Here is a 19,959-nt window from a genome sequence, read left to right as displayed (position 1 = left end):
ATGATTTTGAGCCGCTGGTTGGGCATTTCGGCCTGGCTAGGTGGCAGCTGTAAGATGTTTACATGCTATATATATATATATATATATATATGATTCCAATGAATTTGCAACATGAATCAAAACTGAAAAAGACTAAGAATAGTCTACTTACCTCCAGCCATTGTAGTCGGTTTCAAAACTTGATTTCCAAACTCTAATCTCCCTTTTTTTAGATGGTGTTTCTGAAGATAAAAACAGTAGACGAGTTCGGGACCATTTTTCTTTTAAAATCTTTATAACCGTGGCTTCCATCATACCACGATGTTCTTGCCACCACATTGAGCAGTTGCTAGAAGCTCCTTAACCGCAACGGAAGAAAGATGGTGGAGGACGTGGTCAAAGTGTTGGACCACATCATGAAGTGCTGAACGTGTGAACGTGTATTCAGCTTACATTCTCCCACTTGGTCCACACCTTTAACCTAATGTCCTAATTCAGTCCATCAATTGTCCCATTAAGTAACAAATACATGAATCATAGCGATAAGTCCTCTATTTAACGAGTGTTACCTTCCATGTGTTACAATGTACTCATTTCTTAACATTATACTTTATGTGACAATATTACTTAATGAATAAACCCTATGTTCATTCTTGGTCCAATGAAGTTGAATTTTCTCAAAATTAAATAAAAGTGCACATCAATATGAGAAAACATCATAATAAGAGTTTGTACAATAGAAACTACATAAGGAAACTAAGTCCCATGTTCACTACATGATCCTTGAATTTCAATGGTGGCATGCCCTTAGTCAAAGGATCAGCGATCATCAATTCAGTGCTAATGTGCTTAATAACCACTTTCTTTTCTTTAACACGTTCTTTTATGGCTAGATACTTAATGTCGATGTGTTTGCTTCGACTTCCACTTTTATTGTTCTTCGCCATAAAGACTGCAGTCGAATTGTCGCAATATATACTCAATGGCATAGATATTGAATCCATAACTCTAAGCCCGGAAATGAAACTCTTAAGTCATACACCATGTGAAGTAGCCTCAAAACAAGATATGAACTCAGCTTCCATAGTAGAAGTAGCAGTCATGGTCTGCTTAAAGCTCCTCCAAGATATAGCTCCACTGGCCAATATAAAAATGTATCTAGATGTTGATTTACGTGAATCAACATAACCAGCAAAGTCTGAATCTGAGTAGCCAACAACCTCTAAATTGCTTGTCTGTTTATACATAAGCTTGTAATCTTTGGTTCCTTGAAGATATCTCATCACTTTCTTTGCAGCTTTCCAGTGGTCTTTACCTGGGTTACTCTAATATCGTCCTAACATTCCAACAACAAATGCAATGTCAGGCCTTGTGCAAACCTGAGCATACATCAGACTTCCAACTGCAGAAGCATATGGAATGTTCTTCATTTGTTCCCTCTCAAGATCGTTTTTCGAGCATTGGTTCAGATTGAACCTATCACCCTTCACTATAGGAGAAACACTAGGTGAACAATTCTTCATCTGAAATCTCTCTAAAACTTTATTGATATAGGTCTCTTGAGACAAACCTAAGATACCTTGAAATTTGTTTCTATGGATCTTAATGCCAATGACATAAGATGCCTCACCCATATCCTTCATGTCGAAATTTTTAGAGAGGAATTGTTTTACCTCATGAAGTAAACCCTTATCATTGGTTGCAAGTAAGATGTCATCCATGTATAAAACAAGAAAACAAACTTTACTCCCACTGACCTTAAGGTATATGCATTGATCCATAACATTTTCTTCAAAACCAAATGAAGAAATTATGTTATGGAATTTTAAATACCATTGGCGGGATGCTTGTTTTAAACCGTATATGGATTTCTTAAGCTTACAAACCAATTGCTCACCATCACTAGAGGGGAATCCTTCAAGTTGTTTCATGTAAACCTCCTCCTCTAGCTCTCCATTAAGAAATGTTGTTTTCACATCCATTTGTTGCAATTCCAAATCAAAGTGGGCTACTAATGCCAATATAATGCGTAAGGAATCTTTCTTAGATACAGGAGAAAAGGTTTCCGTGTAATCGATTCCTTCTTTTTGAGTGAACCCCTTTGCAACAAGTCTGGCCTTGTATCTCTCAATGTTGCCTAATGAGTCTTTCTTTGTCTTAAAAACCCATTTACAACCAATGGTTTTTGCACCATTAGGCAACTCAACAAGGTCCCAAACATCGTTGCACTTCATGGAACTCATCTCATCCTTCATGGCATTGTACCACAATTCTGATTCTTTACAACCCATGGCTTGTGAAAAAGATTCGGGATCATTTTCGGCTCCTATATTGTAGTCACATTCCTGTAGATACACTACATAATCATTAGGAATTGCTGACCTCTTAGTTCGAGTAGACCTTCTTAAGGTTGCACCAATATCTTCTAAGGAAGTATGAGGTTCAACTTGTTGTTCAGAAGTATCAGGAAACTCTTGATCAACTTGATCTACTGGAATGTTGTCAACAGCTTGTGGAACTTCAACAATTGGTTGAACTTCAGCAATTGTTCGTTCTACACCCGATTGTACTTGAGGGTGTTATGAACAATAAACAATCTATCACTTGAAGTGGAAGGTTGAGACTTTGTATGATCAATATCAGAAACTATGTTTCTGAATTGATCGCTCCCACTGACCAAGTCATATTCAAGAAATTTAGCATTTCTCGATTCCACAATCCTAGTGTTGTGAGATGGACAGTAAAATCTGTACCCCTTAGACTTTTCATCATATCCAATGAAATACCCACTAATAGTCCTTGGGTCCAGTTTCTTCTCCTGTGGATTATAAATTCTCACTCCAGACGAGCATCCCCAAACGCGCATATGTCGCAAACTCGGTTTCCAACCTTTCAATAACTCAAATGGCGTCTTTGGGACAGCCTTGGTTGGAACTCGGTTTAATACATACACTGATGTCTTAAGTACTTCAGTCCACAAGAATTTAGGAAGTTTTGAGCTGCTAAGCATACTCCTCACCATGTCCAATAAAGTTCGGTTTCTTCTTTCTGCTACACCATTTTGGTCTGGAGAACCAGGCATGGTGTATTGGGCAACAATCCCATGTTCTTGAAGAAACTTTGCAAATGGCCCAGGTGATTGTCCATCTTCCAAGTATCTACCATAATATTCTCCACCTCTATCTGATCTCACGATCTTAATTTGTTTACCATATTGTTTATCTACTTCTGCCTTGAAAACTTTAAAGGCTTCTAAAGCTTCATTTTTATTATGAAGTATGTAGAGATACATGTATCGTGAGAGATCATCTATGAAAGAGATGAAGTATTTCTGACCATGAGAGTCCATGTCAAGACTACATATATCAGTATGTATGATCTCTAGTATGGTAGAACTCCTAGTAGCACCTCTCTTTGACTTGTTGGTCTGCTTTCCCTTAATGCAGTCCACACAAGTCTCAAAGTCAATAAAATGTAGAGTACTAAGTACCCCATCATTCACCAATCTTTTGATTCTATCTATGGAGATATGACCTAATCTCCGGTGCCACAATATAGAGGAATCTTCATTAACAACACATCTTTTAATGCCAGTTTGGACATGCAATGAATTATGAGTGGTATCATTTTGTAAGAATATGCAATAAAGACCATCAGATAAAATACTATTCCCAACACAATCAGATTTATAAATCAAACTGAAAGATGTTTCTAAAAAATGAAAGGAATATCCAAACGGTACAAGTTTAGAAACTGAAATCAAGTTTCGTGAGAAACTTGGTACATAAAAGGTCTTTTGCAATTCTAAAACAAAACCACTATTTAAAGTTAAATAACATGTTCCTATTGCTTCCACATGTGAGCCCATCTTGTTTCCAGATAAGATGAATTGCTCACTTGTCATTGGTTTCCTTAGGTTTTGCATACCCTGCAAGGAATTTGAAATGTGGATTGTAGATCCAGAATCAATCCACCATGTGTTGGTATTTACATTAACCATATTAGATTCATAACAAACAAATGAGGTAGGGTTACCTTTCTTCTCAAGCCATTTCTGAAATTTCAGACATTTTTTCTTCATGTGTCCTTTCTTTTTACAGAAAAAACACTTTTCGTCTTTCTTAATGTCAGATTTGGGAGGAATTTGTTGCTTCCCTTTCTGACTAGCTTGAGATTTTCCTTTTTTTCCTTTCCTTTGCGTCACCAGCATGGCACTTTCTTCCTATTCCATCAATAACCTTCCTTCCTCTTGAACACACATGGTCATCAATTCATTGATAAACCACTTATCCTTATGTGTTGTAAGAGATTTTGAAAGGTCCATACTGAGGCGGAAGAGTGTTAAGGATAAAGTGCACCAAGAAGGATTCAGACATTTCTACTTCGAGCTTCTTCAATTGAGCCACTATGTCCCTCATTTCCATGATGTGTTCGCGTACACCTCTTATACCTGTGACCTTCAGGGATGTGAACTTCATAATCAGGGTGCTTTCCAAGGCTTTGTTTGAAGTGACGAATTGCTCGTCAATAGCCTTGATCAATTCGCAGACATTCTCATGTTACTCGATCGAACCACGTATACCAGCACTAATTTTTGTCTTTATGTACATCACGCTGAGCCGATTAGATTTCTCCCAGCGTTCGTACAATAGTATTTCTTCAGGTGTGCTGGTATTAGTGATCTTATGTGGTTCATCTTTCCTTATGGCATAGTCTATGTCCATGCACCCTAATTGAAGAAGAATTCTCCCCTTCCATATCTTAAAGTTATCTCCTCTAAGTTTGGGAACCTCACAACGAATATCAGATATGCTAGGTAAAACTGCACAAAAGGATTACAAACTTATTAAAATTTTTTTTTTTGAGGCTTTAATATAAATTCATGCTTTACCAATGTAGAACATGCTTAAAATTTAATCTAATTTTATTAAAAATTGTCTGTGGGCTAAATCTTTAATTCAATCAAATTAATTATCTTTATGATAGACTTTATCAAACTATTTTATTGAATTATGAATATAGTTTGATATTTTCTGTCTATAATCTTTATGATAAACCTATTAAATTAATTCTTCCTAACTCTTGTGAGCAAATTAGGAAAAATTAATTTTAATATTTTATCCTAATTAATTATATAAACATAATGAAAACCCTGTGAGGTAAAATCATCATATTTATATAATTAATTACAATTAATGTCCATAATGTGATCCTTATTTACTTAATATATAATTTTTATATAATTAAGGATGTTGTGGCTATTTCTTAATTATTTAAAAAAATCATATGGTTTCACTAGACATTAAAACTATATGATATAATTTTAATATATCTAACTCAAAATTCAGGCAATAATTGCATGCATTAAGAGCTACAACTTTAATTTAGGCTACAAACATATAAAACAATATATAATTATTTATTTTGCATATATAAAATTTACATGATAATTTTAAAAAATAATTTAAAGGTTTCAGATTATGAATGAATGCCTAAATCTAAATAAAACACAATCAATTCCATGCCTAATTAATTAAAATATAAAATTCAACCACATGCCCACATTGAGCCCCATGGCCCAACAAATTTTATTTCTAGGCCATTACCGGTCAATCCATATTTAAACCCAAACTTTAGCGGGCTTCATAAGAAACCCAACCCTTAGTATTCATAATGGGCCATTGTTTATGCATTAAGCCCAAAGGGCCCAATAGCCTTTTATACCAAGCCCCAAATTTCCCATTTAATACATGGCCCAACACTTAATAGAACCCATTCTCTCTCTAGGTTCTAATTTACGACCACCCCTATGGACTGCTTCATCACCAGCTAGCCATGGGGCCGCCTGCATCAGAGGCATAAAGAGCCTCACGGGTGCCTTCCGGCTACCAACATCACCAGCAAGTAAGTCCTCACTGGTGACTTTCAGCCACTGCGAATAGCGCCTGAACGGCGATCCCAAAGGGTGCCTCTTGCCGGCACGAAAAGACGCCTGAAACGGCGCTGGTATGGCACTTGAAATGGACTGGTTGCAGCCCCAAAAAATGGACTTTCAATGGTGCTGCATGTGGTGTCTAAACGGGGCTGGTATGGCACCTGAAATGGACTGGTTGCAGCCCCAAAAAATGGACTTTCAATGGTGCTGCATGTGGTGCCTCAATGGGGCTGGTATGGCACCTGAAATGGCCCTAGTTGTAGCCCCAAAAATGCACTCCCAATGGTGTCTCCAATGGCGCCTTAACAGCGCCACTGAAGCACCCGAAAATGGCGCCTGAATGGCTGCCTGTTGAATGCCTGTAATGGTGTTTTCTGAAAGAATTACGCCAACCCTTTGGATCGCCTCAAGCAGCCATTGTTTAAATAATTTAGAGAGATCATAATAACAAGAATTTTCATTCAGAATTAATACAAAACAGAGGTAAGATTTAACGTGCTCTGATACCAAATGTAAGTTGTTTACATGCTATATATATATATATATATATATATATATATATATATATATATATATATATATATATATATATATGATTCCAATGAATTTGCAACATGAATCAAAACTGAAAAAGACTAAGAATAGTCTACTTACCTCCAGCCATTGTAGTAGGTTTCAAAACTTGATTTCCAAACTCTGATCTCCCTTTTTTTAGATGGTGTTTCTGAAGATAAAAATAGTAGATGAGTTTGGGACCATTTTTCTTTTAAAATCTTTATAACCGTGACTTCCATCATACCACGTTGTTCTTGCCACCACATTGAGCAGTTGCTGGAAGCTCCTTAACCGCAGCGGAAGAAAGATGGTGGAGGACGTGGTCAAAGTGCTGGACCACATCATGAAGTGCTGAACGTGTGAACGTGTATTCAGCTTACAGCAGCTTGATGGAGACACAGGTGTGGGAACAAGAGTAATTGGAACACTTGGGTATTTAGTTCCAGAATAGGCTTAAAGTGGCCAAATCACAGAAAAGGTTGATGTCTGTTCTTTTGGGGTACCTTTGTTCGGAGATTGGCCCAGGCATTTCCAACATAGCAGTTTCTGTCAGTAGACTTTCAGTGGCATGGTGATTCAGCATCGATTGATACTCAGAGATGCGCCTTCTCATGGAATCTATTCCTGAACCTATGAGTACATGAGAGAGCAGCTTCACCCAGGCTGCTGAAGCTCTTACTGGTTTTGTGAAGGCTTCTTACCATCAGAACCATTTAGAAATACTGATCCAGAGAAAACAAATCAAGGAGATTGTATTCTCTTTATTTCCAGCAAATGATAGAAGCAAAGCATCTACCACTAGTAGGGAATGAACTGAAGCTGGGCAGGTGAATATGATGCCATCATATTTATCTATTGGAGTTCTGCAAGAATTTGGACGGAGATGCAACTCAAAGGTTGTGTCCAAGTTTGTTGTAAGCATCTTTAAAGATGCTCAATGACAAGCTGCTGAAAATGCTCTTTACGTCTTAGCTGATAAATATGTAGCATATATCACACCACATTCGGGAGCTGGGGACAAAGATTTTGATAAGCTTTCACTTTCAAATGAAAATGGGTCTCTGTGGGATACTACTAGTGCTGGATCTAATGACCTGCTAATGGAAGATGGGTTGCAAAGTAACCATTTCTGAGGCTGGTAAAATGGCACATGGTACTGCTTCCCCCAGAAAGATAAAAAAATTCCTAAAAGTAATAGATTTGGTATCAAAACATACCCTAGAAGATAAAGAAATTTAAAATATACAATGATTCTGTTAAAAGAGTTGAATCAAGAAAAATAGAAGTTAAAAAAAGCTACTCGATCTTAAATTATTAATTTTGTTTGTTATTATTTTTTTATAGACTTCATCATTATTAATTTATATTTCCTTGGGCCTTAAGAATTTCTTAAAAAAAATAATAATCTTATGCATTAGCAAATTCATTAATTTAATAGATTCGCCCCAGTGGAGACCAAAAAATTTTACTATTTAAATTAGATTACGCTTTGTTCATTTCTTATTAATTATATACAACTTACTTTTTTGGGTCTTATTTGTCTCAAAACAACTTCAACTTCTTCAAATTCAAGTCAAATTATTCAAATTGTAAAAATGTAGAAGTCCTTGAAGTACTTTATATTTCCTTATTTGGTTTCTACTATATTTTTAATTCCAAAAATTATTTTTGATAAGTTTTAAAATTATTTTTTATCTTGTTGGATTGTAAAAAGAATATTTTAAATGTTTTTTGGTAAGTTTTAAAATTATATCTATCTCTAAATTGGTATTTAATTCTAATTGAGAAAGATTTTTGGAATTTTTTTTAGAATTAGGAAACTCTCCATAATTCTAAAAAATAAAATGTTTTATAAATATAAATAAAGATACTACTCATTGTATAAGACCTTAGAAAGTAGTTACATCCACTCAAGTAAAACTCTTAACATTTTCTCATAATTAGTATATTATTTAGCAATTGAGAAACTACTCATTGTTTTTTACATCTATTAAGTTACTAGGTGGTTTTTCCGTGTGATCCCCTATGTACGGTATGAAATTAATTTTGTATCAATGCTTAGATTTTTGCTCTCACTAAGGAATTAATATAAAGGAAGAAACCTAAAATAGGTAATAAAAATATTAATTTAGGATTTAATTCTAATACTACCTATTCACCCCTCTAGGTCGTTTCCATTAGAAATTAAATTTATTTCATGCATGAGGCTTGAGGTTGATGAATTTGTTTGAAATATTGTTGATTGATGACCCATGACCCACTTTATTTCAATTGGATTTAAAACCTTTGCCAAAATGTGTAAATTGCAAATTATTGTAAGACATTGATTCCTTTATCTAGTAAATAGAAGTTGATTTATTATTAGTATTATTATTATTATTATTGATTTTATTTGGAAATTGTGTTTTATTCTTAAAAATAGAAAAAATGTTTTTGAAATTAAAGAATATGCTTAGTAATTTTTTTATATAAATTTTTTTATTAAACACTTGTTTTGAAAATTGGTGTTTTTTTAGAACACATTTTAATCATTTTCAATTAATTTTTAGGATTGTTGTAAAAAGTAATTATATTAATACTAAGGAATGATTCAAAATAAAACTCTACTAACATATAAAAATTATTTTTAAGAAACATATATTTAAAAATATATAAAATAGATTGAAAATATTCCAAATTATCTTTGTTCTAAAAACACAACAAAAACTTATTTTGAGTACTACTCTCAAAAACTATTTTGAAAAATAGCTTTGGAGATGTTGGTAAACAACTGATAATTTTGTTTGGATCACTCATTTGTTAGACCTTTCGAGTGTCATCACATCTCACATGCCATCAAGACAATGCGCGCAGTGATGATTAAGCGGGTTCACTTCCACTCTCATAGAGAATATCTATGATTTGAAGTTTGAAATTGCTTGAGGTAGAAAAAAATCGACTTCATGTCAATCTAAATGACTTGTCCTGCATGACATTCCAGCTTAAATGAGCTTACCTGTATGCCTCTGTCTGCAGTGATTATGGTAATTAATGGCTGGGCCTCCAACAAAACTGACATCAGAGAGTAAAGACTGGAGAGTACTCTGCAACTATGAGCCGTAGCAATATTTAAAGTCACACAGTCCTCGTTAATTTGAAGTCTGTCCCAAAATAACTCATAAGTGCGTATACGGCGACGGCAATACACACTCTGTAAGACACTTTGATAGGCCAGTTAGAGTTTTGGGTCAAAATGGCCCATTTTTGAAACTTAATGTTGAAAATGGGCACATTTTCAAACTATTGTTCAAAATGGCCTCTTTGATGCCACGTAGGCGCCACATCATTAAAAAATATTTTTTTTCATCATTAAAATGAAAGCCGCAGTTGGGAAACGCGACTTCATTTTTGCACTAAAGCCGCAGTTGGCAAATGCGGCTTCATTTTTGCATTAAAGCAGCAGTTGGCAAACGCGGCTTCATTTTTGTACTAAAGCCGCAGTTGGCAAACGCAGCTTCATTTTTGTACTAAAGCCGCAGTTGTCAAACGCGGCTTCATTTTTTAACTAAAGCCGCGGTTGGCAACTGCGGCTTTAGTTAATTTTTATTTAAATTTAAAATTTAATTAAAAATTATTAAATTACAATTTATGAATGAAATTTAAAAATATACTTAAATAATAAATTATTTATATTTAAATTTAAAATTCTAGTATCACTTCAACAAACATAAATTGATAAATAAAAGATATTATAAATGAATGTTTTATTTATTAATAAATTAATAATCTTAAAATAATAAATTTATATAACATATAAATAATATATAAAATTGTATAATTTATTAATTTAAGATATTTAATTTTTTAATTTTTAAGATATTAATTTATTTATATTATGATAAATTTATCTTTATCGAAATAATAATATAGTAGTTAATAACTGAGATTTCAATTATAATATTTTTTTTTTTTTACTTTCCAATTTAATTAAAAACTATTAAATCACAATTTATGATTGAAATTTAAAAAATATACTTAAATAAAAAATTATTTATATTTAAACTTAAAAATCTAATATTACTTCAACAAACATAAATTAATAAATAGAAGATATTATAAATGAATGTTTTATTTATTAATAAATTAATAATCTTAAAATAATAAATTTATATAACATATAAATAATATATCAAATTGTATAATTTATTAATTTAAGATATTTAATCTATTAATTTTTAAGATATTAATTTATTTGTATTATGACAAATTTATCTTTAACAAAATAATAACATACTCTTAAGCCGTAGTTGTCATATATAGATTTTTTTACAAAATTAGTTAATGAAATTAATTACAAAAAGTCTACTACAAAATGTAATTTTTAATAGTTTAATTAAAGTCACAAAAAATATCCACTAAACATTAATATAGTGGAAAATAAAAAACATATATAATCTCATATGTCTCCACAAGGAGAGAACCTATGTGTAACTGATACTCTCTTCCTTTTTGGATAAGAACCTATATATAATCACACATGATAAAATTTATTTCTCACATGGATACAATTGGCCGGATAAATGTCGAGGCTAGAAATTGGTTGGAGCAAATTCCTCTTGAAAAATGGCACTCTCATATGATGGTGGGCGGAGATATGAGATTATGACAACTAATATGTCTGAAGTTTTTAATGGTGTCCTTAAGGGTGCTCGTAACTTACCAATAACAGCTTTAGTCCAGTTAACTTTCTATCAGGTTAACAGTTACTTCACAGTCAGGCGGGAGCATGGTGCCAATCGGCTCACTTCATGTGAAGAATTCACTCCACATATTGATGCCAAGATAAAGGCTAAAGTTGTTAAGGCGGGTGCACATGAGGTTCTTTTGTATGATCATGTGGCGGGACGTTTTCATGTTAAAACTAGACACTATGTTGGAAGTAGTAATAGGAAACCTTGCACATATCATGTTACCCTTCAAACGGGGTCTTACACATGTAACAAAACACTTCTGTTAGGATTTCCATGTTCGCACATTCTTGCTGTTTGTCATTGTCGAGCAATTGATTTTCAACAATTTGTACAAGGTTATTACACCACACGTGCTTACCTATCAACATGGGCTCCCTTGTTTTATCTCATATTTGATGAGTTGGAGTGGCCTCAATATAATGTACCGATAATTGTGCCTTCAGACTCAATGAAACGGCTAACTTCTGGTCGACCAAAATCAAGTCGTTTGCATAATGAGATGGATGCAAGGGAAACTAGGACTCCACAAACATGTGGACTTTGCAAGCAATCGGGTCACAATCGGCGTTCTTGTCCAAAAAGGAAGAGAGTACCAGTTACACATAGGTTCTCTCCTTGTGGAGACATATGAGATTATATATATTTTTTATTTTCCACTATATTAATGTTTAGTGGATATTTTTTGTGACTTTAATTAAACTATTAAAAATTACATTTTGTAGTAGACTTTTTGTAATTAATTTCATTAACTAATTTTGTAAAAAAATCTATATATGACACCTACGGTTTAAGAGTATGTTATTATTTTGTTAAAGATAAATTTGTCATAATACAAATAAATTAATATCTTAAAAATTAACAGATTAAATATCTTAAATTAATAAATTATACAATTTGATATATTATTTATATGTTATATAAATTTATTATTTTAAGATTATTAATTTATTAATAAATAAAACATTCATTTATAATATCTTCTATTTATTAATTTATGTTTGTTGAAGTAATATTAGATTTTTAAGTTTAAATATAAATAATTTTTTATTTAAGTATATTTTTTAAATTTCAATCATAAATTGTGATTTAATAGTTTTTAATTAAATTGGAAAGTAAAAAAAAATATATTATAATTGAAATCTCAATTATTAACTACTATAATATTATTTCGATAAAGATAAATTTATCATAATATAAATAAATTAATATCTTAAAAATTAACAAATTAAATATCTTAAATTAATAAATTATACAATTTTATATATTATTTATATGTTATATAAATTTATTATTTTAAGATTATTAATTTATTAATAAATAAAACATTCATTTATAATATCTTTTATTTATCAATTTATGTTTGTTGAAGTAATACTAGAATTTTAAATTTAAATATAAATAATTTATTATTTAAGTATATTTTTAAATTTCATTCATAAATTATAATTTAATAATTTTTTAATTAAATTTTAAATTTAAATAAAAATTAACTAAAGCCGTAGTTGCCAACCGCGGCTTTAGTTAAAAAATGAAGCCGCGTTTGGCAACTGCGGCTTTAGTACAAAAATGAAGCCGCGTTTGCCAACTGCGGCTTTACTGCAAAAATGAAGCTGTATTTGCCAATTGCGGCTTTAGTGCAAAAATGAAGCCGCGTTTCCCAACTGCGGCTTTCACTTTAATGACGAAAAAAAATATTTTTTAATGATGTGGCGCCTACGTGGCATCAAAGAGGCCATTTTGAACAATTGTTTGAAAATATGCCCATTTTCAACATTAAGTTTAAAAAATGGGCCATTTTGACCCAAAACTCGGCCAGTTAATTACCTTATTTCCAACGTTGTGTTGGGTGCATTTATTTACTAACATCATAAAGGAAAAGTGAAGTTTACCATTTAAAGCTAACAATAGATATGGACACATTCGCCCTCTAGAGCTGATGCAGCTTCTAAACACTAGGTTTTCACCGCTAAGCCCCACTCCCCTACTCCATTTGCCATGTATATATATATATATATATGGAAGGGTGGACCACAAACAAATATCGTAGAAAATTTAAGTTGAGATCATTTGGCTCCATAAGATTGTTTAGGATTTCTTCCACTAAAAATGTGCAGATAAAATGGATGAAGTGTGGCATGCACCAAGCTAGCAACGTCATCAAGCATGATAGAAAAAAGGCAGCAAGGGGGAATTTTTGTCGATCCCATTGGAATTTTTGTTGGGTGCTTTCGAGACGAAATTCCACGTTTATGTTTGTGTCTTTTTTCCTTTAGTACATGCATTTACCCTCATCTTCACGCTGGCCTTTTAAGGCGTGCATAGATATAGTACCCCCACATGGGAGGAGATTGCTGATCGTGGAAAGTCAGCTTCATGACAGCTTGAGGATATGTCTTATCTGAAGATTTTTTCCCTCATCTCAGACTTGTTAGTGATCCAAACAAATGGAAGCCGGGCACATGGCAACGCTCTTTATACGCTCTAAATGGGTAGGTCGGAAGAAATAGAAATGTACGAAATGATAAAGCAGCCACGGACCTTTGAATTTTCCAAGCACCATCACATACTCTTTTTCATCTTCATCCTTAAGTCTATTTATAGCCAGATCTTCTATCGCCAATTCCACGGAGCACAGGCATAATAAGCAAAAATGAAGATATGGGGACTGCGTTTCTTCCCTTTAATGCTCTTAGCTATAGGTGGCGCCTTTGCACAAGAGCAATGTGGAAGGCAAGCCGGTGGAGCATTATGTTCAGGAGGGCTGTGTTGTAGCCAATATGGTTACTGTGGCAGCACTTCTGCCTACTGCTCCACTGGCTGTCAGAGCCAATGTCCTTCTGGTGGTTCCCCTTCTACTCCCTCCACTCCAACCCCAACTCCCAGTGGAGGCGGTGGGGATATTAGTTCTCTCATTAGCAAATCACTATTTGATCAAATGTTGAAGCACCGCAATGATGCTGCTTGCCCCGGCAAGGGCTTCTACACTTACGAAGCTTTCATTTCTGCTGTTAAGTCCTTTCGAGGTTTTGGAACAACTGGTGACACCAACACTCGGAAAAGAGAGATTGCTGCCTTTCTGGCTCAAACTTCACATGAAACCACAGGTTCTCCCAATATAAAGATTTATTTGAACTTTGTTACACATGATGCATTAATGATTTACATATTAAAGGATAAAGGTAAACACAAATTGATATGAAATGGGATAACTGGTGCATAGGTGGTTGGGCAACTGCTCCAGATGGACCATATGCATGGGGATATTGCTTCCTTCGGGAACAGGGCAACCCTGGAGACTACTGTGTTGCCAATCAACAATGGCCATGCGCTCCTGGTAAAAAATATTATGGCCGAGGTCCCATCCAAATTTCATAGTGAGTACTACTATCTCTCCTTCTCCTGCACTTTGGATTACTGAAAGAATGATTCATATTATTTTTCCAGAATATTCATTAACATAGAGAAAATTTAACTGGAACAATGATTCGAAATACATATTTATATGTTGCCAATCTTGAAGAATTTTCTTTTCTGGGTTCTCCTATATGAAAAAAAATTCAACAGAGGTTGAAAGTGGCAACAGTAGGACCAAATTAAGTGAATTACCTTGAATAAAATATATTGGAGTCTTTCCCTTCAATGGGAATTCCAATTCAATAATTGTAAGGAAGAAATCAATCTGTGTAAAGAGATTTATCTTTTCTAATATGTGAACTTGGCCCATGACTTGACAGCAACTACAACTACGGTCCAGCAGGAAAAGCCATAAACTATGACCTTCTAAACAACCCAGATGCTGTTGCAACAGACCCAACTATTTCCTTCAAGACGGCTTTGTGGTTCTGGATGACCCCTCAATCACCAAAGCCTTCATGCCACAGTGTTATCACCGGACAGTGGACGCCATCAAGTTCAGACACATCAGCAGGTCGTGTTCCCGGCTATGGGCTCATCACCAACATCATCAATGGTGGAATCGAATGTGGTAAAGGCTCCAATCCTCAGATGGAGGACCGGATTGGGTTCTATAAGAGATACTGTGATCTAATGGGAATAGGCTATGGCAGTAACTTGGATTGCAATAACCAAAGGCCTTTTTCTTGATTAGATCCTTCGGTCGTTTTAGTATCTAATTGGGAATGATCTACTACCAACTGCATGTAACCTAAGACAATAAATAATCAATAAAAATGGGTTCCTCCGAAAACTAAATTAACAAGCGTGTAGTACATCGCCTCTGAATTTAGTTTTTGACAATTCTAAGAAAAATTTCAGAAAATGATTCATTTTCTAGCATCAAGGAACATAAGGGCAACTAATGCATGGATATGTGGCTAGCTCTATATTCATTAGTAGTATGAGGTACTGTTGTAGATGTGTATCAACCACTTGGCAACACCGAAGATAAGGCTAAAGTATGTGGTAAACCTAGTGAAACTTGAGGGGAAACTAAGGACATTTAAAAACTACCAAGATAGGCAATAGAACATGGGCGAGGTCTCTAAAATGTAGCATTTGATTGGAGTATATGATAGCTTTTGAGTTGTGTATATGTGCCTTATTGCGTAAGTGAAAAGGTAGAGGAGACTAGTCTTCACATAAACTTAATATTATTTGTAAGACGTGGCTTATTATATTGTGAGAGGAAACAAGACAAGTTAGAAAAGAATTTCTTATACATTCTACTATGTGACATGTATTGCTGCCCTTACAAGAGGAAATTGTTTTGCAAATGCAATGACAATATTTTTTTTTCTTTATTGAGTTCAAATTTTATAGATATATTTTATTTTTATTTTTTTGAATTAGGGAAATAAGAAATTTGCATGAAAAAATATTAATAAATTGTTCATAAGCCAGATCATTTCAACCGGCTTGTGAATTGTACAACCTGGTCAATCAGTTCTGAGACCAACCCTTAAGAGCTAAGGATTTTATTCTAACTTAGTCTCAATCAATGGTCCAAATGATCTGGCCTGCAGTTTCTGAAACAAGATTCATCTTATCAAATAAGTGCCCGTAATTTATTTTAATTAATTGCTTATCTATTTAGAATGTCTACAAATTTTTGTGCAACTTGGTGTGATCAGCAATCAACCAGCCCTAAAGAGTGGATGTATACAAGTGAATTGAATTATTCAAACCTATAAAAAAATGCTTAATTAAAAAAGAAAAGAAAAGAAGAGATGTTAAGGTCTTATTTGCTAATTGTTTTTAAAAATAGTTCTAAAATATAGTTTTTAAGAATAATTTTTTAAAAATGTTTTATAACGTTTTTCAAAATTAAAAGTTTTGTTTGGGAATTTAAAAGGTTTTTAACTTGTTTTTAATATTTTTAAATATGTTTTAAAAATAATTTTTATACTTAGAGCTTTATTTTTAAACATTAACATGTTTATGTAATTATTTTTTAAAATAACTCTAAAAAAACAATTTAAAACAGCTTAAAAAATGTTCTTTAAAAATATCATATTTTCTATTATTAAGAGAAAACGGATTTTCGATTTGTGAAACATGTTTTTCAATTTTTTTGTTTTGAAAAATAGAAAACTATTCTAAAAAATAATTATTAAATAGATTCTAAAATATTCCCTTCCTTGTTTTTTTAAATAAAAGTGAAAAAAGTGCATTTTATACTAATTTAGTTTTTATCCTATATCTTTTTCATCACATCCAATTATTATAATTTTTTTTATGATTTTCCTCTTTAACCTTTTCTCTCTCTAGAACTACATATAACCTAAATTTCCCTCTCCATCAGCCTTACTAGAGAAAAAGTGTCTCCAAATTAAGTAGTAAATATCATATCATTTAAAAATATACTAAGTAAAATTAATTTTTAGTTCTTTAATACAACAAAACTTAAAATTTAGAAGAAAAAAAACTATATTTTTATTTATTTATAAGAATTATCCATTCTAGATTAAAACCGAACTTATGTAAAATTAAAAAATAAAATAAAATTTTAAATAAATTTTATTTAATTGATTTATAAGAATTACCTTTTTATTAAATGGTTTGAAAATTTCTAAAACAACTATACAATGTGATAGAAGTAGCTTTTGGACGTTTTAGTCAAGTAATGATTTCCAATTTACAACTAATGTTCAAAATCTGTATAAATATCTTCCTATACAACATAATTTGCTAGGTGAATTTCCATGGTGTGGATCAACACGTCTTCCGGTCTTCGGCTTTTGTTTTCTTCGTCAAGTACAAGGATTTAAGTACAATGACCGCCATCTTCTTCCAGGCCTAAGGCGTGCAAATTACTCCGCAATTTTCTCCATAACAAGACAGATGAGAAGAAGCTCAGGCAGATGGGTATTGATGGCTTCTCTTTCCATCTCATAAAGAAAGAAACAAAGACGTGTTTGACAAGTTTAAAGTTCAGTTTCCACGGCACAAGAATGATAAAGCCGGCGAACTTTACTTTCTTTGGGTAAAATAAATGATAAATGACTTTGAATTTTCAAAAAACGACCATGTTGTCTCCAACCTTGGTCAATTTATAGCCACATCTGCATTCACTAAGTCCATAGAGAGCTGAGGTTCAAATTCACTAGGCCAAAAATGAGGATTTGGGGCTTGCTTTTGTTCTCATTTCTGTTACTAGTTGGAGCCAGCTTCGGACAAGAGCAATGTGGAAGCCAAGCTGGTGGAGCATTATGTTCAGGAGGGCTGTGCTGTAGCCAATATGGTTACTGTGGCAGCACTCCTGCCTACTGCTCCACTGGCTGCCAGAGCCAATGTACTTCTGGTGGTTCCCCTTCTACTCCCTCCACTCCAACCCCTACTCCCAGTGGAGGCGGTGGGGATATAAGTTCTCTCATTAGCAACTCTCTATTTGAGCAAATGTTGAAGCACCGAAATGATGCTGCTTGCCCGGGCAAAGGCTTCTACACTTACGAAGCTTTCATTTCTGCTGCCAAGTCCTTTGGAGGTTTCGGAACGACTGGTGACACAGACACCCGTAAAAGAGAGATTGCTGCCTTTCTGGCTCAAACTTCGCATGAAACCACAGGTATATATTTCCAGTGATGCCTTATTGATAGAAATGAATGGAGAAAGCTAATTGATATTGGATATCAAATGGTATTAACTGTGTATAGGTGGTTGGGCAACTGCTCCGGATGGCCCATATGCATGGGGATACTGCTTCGTTCAGGAACAAGGGAACCCTGGAGACTACTGTGTTGCCAATCAACAATGGCCATGCGCTGCTGGGAAAAAATACTACGGCCGGGGTCCCATCCAAATTTCATAGTAAGTAACTCATTTAATTTCTTCTCTGTGCTCACCTCTGAATCAACAGAGTCATTGATTCGAACAAAAATTTGGTCCATACATAACATGATCTCTTCTGGAGAAATTAAACAATAAAAAATCAACGTCAAAGTGGCAAAAGTCAGGCCAGAATTAATAAAGTTTTATGCCTATCCTTGGGAATGGAAAGAAATTGTTCCTTGCACACACCAATGACGAGTAAGTCCAAAAAGAGAGCGATGAGTTTGATTTTGACTAAAATATGGATTGTGCCGATGACCTGGACAGCAACTACAACTATGGTCCAGCAGGAAGAGCCATTAACTACGATCTCCTAAACAACCCGGACGCTGTGGCAACTGACGCAACCATTTCGTTCAAGACTGCTTTATGGTTCTGGATGACCCCACAATCACCAAAACCCTCATGCCACGATGTCATCACAGGCCAGTGGACGCCATCAAGTGCTGACACAGCCGCGGGTCGTGTTCCTGGTTATGGAGTCATCACAAACATCATCAATGGTGGAATTGAATGTGGGAAAGGCTCTAACGCGCAGGTTGAGGACCGTATTGGTTTCTATAAGCGATACTGCGATATAATGGGAATCGGCTATGGCAATAACCTGGATTGCTATAACCAAAGCCCTTTTGCTTGATTAATTAGGGCCTTAAATTGCTCTAGTTCTCTCTCTCTCTCTCTCTCTCTCTCTCTCTCTCTCTCTCTCTGAGACTGAGCTGCTGCCAACTACGTGTAACCTGAAGAAATAAATAATCAATAAAAGTGGGTTTATCCAACCCAAATAAACAAATACTCAGTGCCATCCTCTCTTTACTTTGGATTTCCCCCATTGCACCAAATATTCTGGCCCTTTACCATAAATCGTTTTTCTTTCCTTTTTGTTTGTATAACTTTTAAAATAATTTTTTTAAAAAAATTATTAATTACGTAACCATTTTATTATTAATTTTAGGGGATTATGTAAATATGCATTATTTACAAATTATTAGTTACATCATGCACTCAACAACTTTATTGATCGATATTTCCTTTAAATATCCAATTTCTTAAAATTTCACATATTCTAGTATGTTCAATACATATATATCTCAAATTTCAATAGAATATGAAGCAACTCCAAATTGAATATAACCAATGAGACCCTTGAAATGTATGGTGTTAGATTCACTACAATAATGGAACTAAATTGTCAACCTTTGACAATTTTGTGATAAAGCAAATATCACAATAAGCACCCCCACCCCAAACTCTCAAAACATAACCTTATTGAATCCAAATCTAAAGCCGTTTGAACCATCATGCACTCAACTGCAGCACTCTCGTCGACAAATATCTCACTTGCACATACTTAAACAATAAAGTCATAATACTTATCAGGAGGCAAGAATGCATGCGTGTTAGGACCCGACTATGAAGGGACCTAAGACTATGCTACTATATGTTTCTCGTTTATGCTTTGGAGTCGTGTGTCCA

The 19,959-nt window shown here is 33.9% G+C and overlaps 2 protein-coding genes across 2 annotated transcripts; both read left to right on the top strand.

Moving 5' to 3' along the window:
* Positions 1-13,811: 13,811 nt before the first annotated feature.
* On the top strand, positions 13,812-15,456 carry LOC117912165 (basic endochitinase-like). Its single transcript, XM_034826656.1, has 3 exons — positions 13,812-14,303; positions 14,420-14,573; positions 14,934-15,456. The coding sequence occupies exons 1-3, from the start codon at positions 13,850-13,852 to the stop codon at positions 15,301-15,303; spliced, it is 978 nt and encodes a 325-aa protein (XP_034682547.1). The 5' UTR covers positions 13,812-13,849; the 3' UTR covers positions 15,304-15,456.
* Positions 15,457-17,729: 2,273 nt separating this feature from the next.
* On the top strand, positions 17,730-19,276 carry LOC117913146 (basic endochitinase-like). The gene is made up of 3 exons (XM_034828086.1): positions 17,730-18,223; positions 18,312-18,465; positions 18,754-19,276. The coding sequence occupies exons 1-3, from the start codon at positions 17,773-17,775 to the stop codon at positions 19,121-19,123; spliced, it is 975 nt and encodes a 324-aa protein (XP_034683977.1). The 5' UTR covers positions 17,730-17,772; the 3' UTR covers positions 19,124-19,276.
* Positions 19,277-19,959: the final 683 nt, after the last annotated feature.

The sequence above is a fragment of the Vitis riparia genome, chromosome 4, assembly GCF_004353265.1.
Source record: "Vitis riparia cultivar Riparia Gloire de Montpellier isolate 1030 chromosome 4, EGFV_Vit.rip_1.0, whole genome shotgun sequence".
NCBI classification, from domain to species: Eukaryota; Viridiplantae; Streptophyta; class Magnoliopsida; order Vitales; family Vitaceae; genus Vitis; species Vitis riparia.
Note: the sequence above shows the minus strand (reverse complement) of the source record. Positions and strands in the feature narration are given on the sequence as shown.